Here is a 7757-nt window from a genome sequence, read left to right on the forward strand (position 1 = left end):
CTCTCTCTCACTCACTCACTCACTCACTCACTCACACTCTCACTCACTCACTCACTCTCTCACTCACTCACTAACGCTCTCACTCTCACTCACTCACTCACTCTCTCACTCACTCACTAACGCTCTCACTCTCACTCACTCACTCACTCTCTCATTCACTCTTGCAAAAAAAAAAAAACACAATGGTAGCAAATTTCTGAAATCTGTCCTTCAAAGCCAGGAACAGAGGAAAATAGGAAACCAGTAAAATGATAAATTCCATTAGGAAAAGTTACACAAACCACCTAAAACTAAATGAGATTACTATGGTAAGACATTGAAAGATATCCATTTCATCATGAAGAATCAGATCAGTGAAATAAGGTTCTATCATTGGAAACGTGTAATCATAAAATACATTAAAGATCATCAGAAGTATGAAAAGTTCATAGTGGAAGAATTAGTACAGCTTACAATAGATCTTTAATATCAAGAAAATGATAAGATGCTACCTTATAACCACTTTCCAATGCATTGTGTCTGAGGGCAAGGCTATGCACATTCCTTGCTGATTATCCTAGGGAGTCCATTGGAAGCGTAATCCAAATCGACTTGGAAACCTCGAACCCGCTGTCCTAGAGTCACTCTCAACCCCAGCTGCCCTCCAGCACGGAGTAGAACCGCTCCCGGGACTGAGACTTTACAGGAGTAGAAAGCCTCCTGTTTCTCCTATGGGACCGCTGGTTGTTTCAAACAGCTGGTGGAGTTTGGGCCTTCACCGTCACCCATAGCCTTCTGAAAACTGGGTGCTCAGAATGTAAGCTTTAATATCGTCCCCTCCTCCTGTCTTAGGTAAATGTTATTGTTTACCATTCTTGGAACACCCAGACTGGTCTGCTTCCATGTGGCTTTGCCTCTCCCCTCACTTCTAGATAGCTGCTTGTTTTAAGACAAGCCTTGTTGTTGTTGTTTTGTTTTGTTTTTTTAAACATTTTATTAGGGGCTCATACAACTGTTACCGCAGTCCATACACACATCAATTGTGTAAAGCGCATTTGTACATCATTCTCAAAACATTTTCTCTCCATTTAAACCCCCGACATTAGCTCCTCATTTTTCCCCTCCCTCCCCGCTCCCCCCTCCCTCATGAGCCCTTGATAGTTTATAAATGGGTATTTTGTCATATCTTGCCCTGTCCGACGTCTCCCCTCACCCACTTTTCGGTTGTCCGTCCCCCAGGGAGGAGGTCACATATAGTCCCTTGTAATCGGTTCCCTCTTTCCTACCCACTCTCCCTCCACCCTCCCTGTTTCGCCACTCACACCACTGGTCCTGTAGGGCTCATCCGCCCTGGATTCCCTGTGTTTCCAGTTCCTATCTGTACCAGTGTACCTCCTCTGGTCTAGCCAGACTTGCAAGATAGAATTTGAGCCTTGTTTTAAGACAAGCCTCTATCTTCTTTCCACTTCTTTATACTTTCTTACTTTTCTTTAATGCACATGTTATTTTGAGTGACATAAACCCATTTTTTAAATTACGACAAAGTCAATAGAGCATAAATGGCTTTCTCACCAAATCTGAGGAGGAAGCCGGAGGGCGATGCAGCTTTAAACAAGAGCAGGTTTCTTGAGTTTCCCATGGAAGTTAGTTTTGAAGCCCAGCCCCCTGCCACTGCATGTGTTCTGCCTCCAGGCAGCCCTAGCCCTGTAAGACAGAACAGAGCTTCACCCTAGCGTTTCTGAAACTGAGTCTTTACAAATGCAGTCCATCCTCTTCGTTCTTCTCTGGGGTGCCTAGTGGGTTTGAAACTACCCCGGACAGAGTAGCCATCCATCCTACATTCTTTTCTTCTTACTGTCCTTGGCTCCTACATACAAGGTTGTGGAAGACAGCTCATGTCGTGGAAATAAAAGGTATTATGAGCTTTAAACTTCAAGAAATTGATGCAACAAAAAGTTTGCTGATGTGTTAAAGATGTGGACTTGCCTACGTTTGACTAATATTCAGATAATCACATTTTTATTGTGAGATGTATGGGAATTACGAACACCGTAAGCGATGGCATGTTTCTTCCACAGATGGAGAGAGCTGTGACCGCAGAATATGAACTAGAGTATCTGCTACTTGAGGGACATTGTTTTGATGAACTCACAGAACAACCTCCGAGAGGTCTACAGTTTACACTAGGGACAAAAAGTAAACCTGTTATGGTTGACACGATAGTGATGGCCAATCTTGTAAGTACTGTACATCATTTAATGGGTTAGATTTCATTGGATATTTCAGTAAACCCTCCACGCGTTGTAATAGATTAAATACTCTTTATACTGGTATTGCTGAACAGCCTTAGAGAAAACAGAGATTCTTGGATAATATCAGGTAAAACAAGAATAGGAGAATCATTTTTAAAATATACATTTACATGTAATTATTAATTTTTTTCTTGAAATTCAGTCATAGAATTAATTCATTTCTACAGTTAATAAACAGTGCCTTCAATTAGTCATATAGATCACTGGCCAACACATTTTGGTGCCTCAAATGTTAGGCTTGTTTCTGGGTATACTTGTCCTGCTGATGCCAAAAATGGAACTTGTTTTCCCCTATCACCTCTAATATTTGAGATACACTATAATCTGCTTGTCTTTAAAACGCAAGGTATTTCAGTGTTAACAAGCCGAAGATACAGGAAGGTGCACACTGGCTTAATTTAAAGTAGTTCGTGTTATAGTGAATATTTAGGTCAAGCTACACTTCACATGCTATCCTTTGATCCAAAGTGTGAACGGGACAAATTACATGAAGTAGGAATTTTCCCCAAATATCACTTCACCTTGATTGGGAACTGAATAGCAGGTAGTTTCGATTTGTTATCTTAAGAAGAGGCCAGAAATAAGAGTGACTGTACAATAACTAGAGCCCTGCTGGCCTAGTGAGTTCTGCGTTTGACTGCTAACCGCACAATAAGCTATTTGAGCCCGCCAGCCGCTCTGCAACGGGAAATGGGACGTCCTGCGCTCCCTTACAGATTACAGCCTCAGAAACCCACAAGGGAAACTCCACTCTGGCCGAGAAGACTGTTGGGGAAACAAAATGAAGGGACGAGGGAGCCCTGGAAGTGATTGTGATGGCACAGCTCATTTTAGGGGCATTTTAACCAAGGGGGCGGGGAATGTTCTAAAATTGATGTGGTGATGAGTGTACAATTCTGCTCGATATAATTGAATGATTGAACTGTTGAATTGTATGATATGTAAATTATGTTCAAATAAAACTGTTTAGAAACAAAAAAGTTCCACTCTGTCCTGAGGAGTCACTGTGAACTATCATTGACTGACTGGTAGTTGGTATGGTATAATAAATGGAGATTCAAATGTTCTGAACCCAAAGTGGGTTTGTCAGAGTTCAGACTCCTTTATAGAAATTAAAATGTTCCAGTCGTCTTATATGATGGCACAAATTCTCCACTTGTGCACAGAACCTCTTAAAAGAAAAGTTAGAATTTGTCTTACAAAGAATCTCAAAGTCCCTCTCACTTCTGAGGCATTGAACATGAAGTGTCCATTCACTTCTGTGTATCAAAATGTGTCCTGAAATGTCTGGATAATTTGAAGAAGAAAAATTTAGATTTTCAAAATATTTATGAAAATTGCTATGAATTCTTATACTTTGGACACTCTAAAATTGCCTTCACACCTTGCATATATGTGCCTTCCCGGTGTTTTATTTTCTGCTCTTGCCGAGCTGTGTTCGGGCTTTGCCGTATCCAGCTTGTAGCCTCCGCGTGTCTATATTGCACAACCGTCCACACCACAAGGAAAAGCCTGCTGCCATCGAACCAATGCAACTCACAATGACCCTGTGAGCGAGAACTGCCCTTTTGGGTTTCCAGACTTTGATATCATTTAAATACTACAGAGTGGCTGGTGGACTCGAACCACTGACCTTATGATTGGCAAATCAATGCTTATTGCCACCATGAGCCCATGTACAGTTTCCCTTGGAAATCTCTTAAGAACTAATCATTTTCAAATATTTCTTATGTTTTTTTGCCTTGTTCCATAAATTTCTGGATCTGTGTTCTCATATTTAAAGCTAGAATGATAAATTAATAAATCAGTGTAACTTAATAGCTGAAAATGTAGTGGAACACCCTAAGAAACTGAACTTTGAAGTGTATCCAATGCAGTTTTCTGAATCAGAACAGGTTTATAAACCACAACACCAAGAAAAAAAATTTTTTATTGGCCTACTATGTATTGTTTCTTGAACAGTTCAATTCATTTTTTTTCGTTTAACTCTGTGATCAATTTTTCTCACCATAAAAGGGCTATTTCCAATTAAAAGCAAACCCAGGTGCTTGGAAACTGAAATTACGGCAAGGAAAATCTGAAGATATTTATCAAATTGTTGGGTGAGTTATACAAACCATTATTAAATAAAATTTTAGTGTGATATAATCGATCGATAGCATTAAAATGAAAATCTTCAGAACTACCACTGTAAAACAGGAATTAATTATAAAATTCAAACATCTGTTTCTATCATTGTTTCATTACAGATATAATTTATGGCTAAAGTATATCTTGTTCTTAATACTGTCTTGTTTCTGTTTTCTATAGATTTTCTGTACATTAGCATAATTCCCATTTTATTACTTAATGGTAGTAGTGTATGTATTGGACTAATGGACTTAAAGCCACAAAGAGATTCTCCCACACAGCTAATAAAATAGCTAAAATTTAAGAAGACCAAGAATAACAAGTGTTACATGAGATTATAGACAAGAGCCAGCTTAGATTGTTGAAGAGAATGTACAATGGTACTACCACTGTGGAACAACTTGTCAGTTTCTAATACGTTTAAACATATGTCTATATGATTCAGTCATTCCATTAATAGGTATTTATGTAAAAGAAATACATGTCCATAAAAAGAATTGCACATTAAACTTCATAGAAGTTTTATTTTTTTATTGCCCAAACCTGGAATCAATCCAATGTCAACAGATGCAAGGATGAGTAAATTATTATATATTCACACAACTTAATACTACAATGCAGTAAAAGTGAATAAATCATTGATACACATGACAATATAATCTCAAAATAATTACATTTGCTGAAAAAAATGACTGAGTGAGTTCTGGATGCAAGTATCTCTTCCTGGTTCCATGAAAGAAATTTCCTCCCTGCCTTTTTGAATGTTGTTGGAGGTCTCTCCCTTTTTACACAGTATTTGCATCTTTGTCTGTGTGCTATTATGTTTTTATCCTTACCACCTTACGGTGACTTTGTTTTTCATGGTTTTCTGTTGGGTCTCCGAGCTGTAAGCACAGGAGGAGTGGATGCATAATGCGAACAACTGATAGAAGGGGTTATAGAGAATACGGGGATAAGGGGTGGATAATGGGGAGGGAAGGGGAATCTCAAGAGTAAATGGTGGGGAGAGAGGGAGCACTAGAATCTATTGTGATTGCATAACTCATATTGGAGGCGATTTAAGCATGTGAGAGGAAATGTTCTAAAAAAATTTGATGTGGGAATGATTGTACAATTCTCCTTGAGACGATTGAATGATTGACTATTGAATTATATAATATGTAAAGTTCTTGCCAATAAAGCTGTGAGGAAAATAAGCAACACTAAAAAAAGATTAATCTTGTATTCATTCTATAAGTTATAAAACTCAAAACCAAAACCCCAAACCGAATACAGTTCTAAGTCATAGTGACCCTACTAAGATGGTAAGGGTAAAAACTGAATAGTATACAGAGGAAATTACTCATAATGCTTAGGAAGGAAAAGACCCCAATAATCAAAAAGCCAGGAAAGAAGTTTCTGTCATGGAACCCGTAAGAGATACTTGCACCCAGAACAAATTAAGTCCCATCTATATGGTAGTCAACTGGCCAATGTCAAGTTTGATCCAGCATAATCAAGCTTACAATGTTCTCTGCCTGATCTTAAGGCTGATCAATACGCTTACCTGCGGCTAGAGCAGATAGACCAGTGGCTCAGTCTGAGCAGGTACTCTGCAGATGGGTTTGGGGGCCTGCCCCCCAGAGCCCTCCACACATTGGGGTTCATCATTTGTGCTCCGATGCTTTTCTCCTCACCATATTCAGGGTTTGTAACCGTCATCTTTGACAGTTACAAGCTGGTGTGCTTCTGTGTGGTCGTCGTTGACTCCTTGCTTAGGTGGCTGTTGGTTCGAGTACAATCCTTTAAGACCTCAGACGCTATTCTGATTGATACCCACGATCATCTGTGGGTTCTTTGGGGTTTTTTTTAACCACACTTTGATGTAGCACCCTGATCTTCAGTGATCATTTCATGAAGGTGAGTATCAAGCAGGGCCATGGAGTAAGAACTAATTGTTCTTAAGTTGGACATAGGATTTAGTGTGAGCCCCAAACCCATTCCTGGATCTAGGCCTTTTGTTTTATTACTATTTTTAATTAATTTGCTGTAATTTGGGTGCCAATACATATGTCACATTGTTCCATAGTTCAGTCATGTCAAACATAATTGTGCGATTTCTTCCTTCCTCATACCTGTTTGCCAAAACACACTCTTCCTTCCTAGACCTCTTGACATCATCACGTTCTTGTTGGCCCCACCTCTTTGTAGCCCCCTTCCCCCAAACCCCTGTTATATTTTCTTTCCCTCTAGGTTCAACATCCATGGGTTGTATTTTCAAAAAAATTAGAAAACAGACAACACAGCTTCAAGAGGGTTAGCCCCAACGGTGACACACCTCTGAGATGCGCTCTAATATAAACAAGTATATGCAAAATATAACAGAATAGCCGTCGCAAGGCTTTGTTTGGTTGCCAATACTGCTCTTGATACAGCTGTCTTCTCTTTCAGACACCTGTGTTTTCTGGCTTCAGTCCTAAGGTGACAAGTGTGTCTGCGGTAGAGTCCCATTCACCCAGTGGAGTTCCCATTTGGGCTCTCACCGCTGCAGCTTCTGGAGTGTGATGTGTGTACCTGTAGGTCAGCATTCAGTGTCCCAGTGTTCTGTGGCAATGAGCCAGGGTGCCTGGGTTACCCCCAGATGCCCTAGGTCAGTTCTGCCATCTTGCTGCACTGCCACTAAAGACCCTCCCTGTCTAAGGATCCCGAGAGCCTCTTCAGTCTCTCCTCCCTGCACCTAGCCCTCCCACCTTTCCCCCCAACAGACATGCACCTATGTTCACCCTGACTTGACCATTCCCTCTCCCCTCTCCTGTGCTGCCCCTCCCATCAGTAAGCCTCATCCCTCTGACAGAGCCACCTCCCTCTTGGGGGAGCCAACACCATATCCACATGGCTACCATTCAGCAGATTACGTCCTCCCCATCCGCCTGACCATTTGATCCCAGCTGTTATGAGGTGCCCTCCGGCCAAGCGACCTGCCCTGTTCTTATCTGGTACCGATGATGTGTTGGCATTTACCAGACTGTCTGGTCTCTCACCAGAAGACTGGATGGCATGCAAGCCTGAGCTTGTGCCCGTTCTGCTGCTTGTGCCTACCATATTAGACTCCTATAGTATTTGCCCTTTTGTGCTTGACTAGCTTCACTCAGCATAATGTCTTCCAGATGTCTCCATGAGTTGAGGCGTTTCATGACTTCATCGCTGGGTTTTTGTTGTTGTTGTTTTTAATCATTTTATTGGTGGCTCATGCAACTCTTATCACAATCCATACATACATCAGTTGTGTAAAGCACATTTGTACATTCATTACCCTCATCATTCTCAAAACATTTGCTCTCCACTTAAGCCCCTGGC

General features: G+C 40.8%; 1 protein-coding gene across 1 annotated transcript in view; it reads left to right on the top strand.

Annotated features, from left to right (window-relative positions):
- Positions 1-7757, top strand: part of UGGT2 (UDP-glucose glycoprotein glucosyltransferase 2) — a 264346-nt gene that overhangs the window by 201934 nt on the left and 54655 nt on the right. The window contains exons 29-30 of the mRNA XM_045289053.1: positions 2058-2216; positions 4308-4393. Coding sequence (XP_045144988.1) covers positions 2058-2216; positions 4308-4393 — 245 coding nt within the window. The remainder of the gene's footprint in view (positions 1-2057; positions 2217-4307; positions 4394-7757) is intronic.

Source organism: Echinops telfairi, unplaced genomic scaffold (assembly GCF_000313985.2).
Source record: "Echinops telfairi isolate 266 unplaced genomic scaffold, ASM31398v2 ScPeMD7_24;HRSCAF=84, whole genome shotgun sequence".
NCBI classification, from domain to species: Eukaryota; Metazoa; Chordata; class Mammalia; order Afrosoricida; family Tenrecidae; genus Echinops; species Echinops telfairi.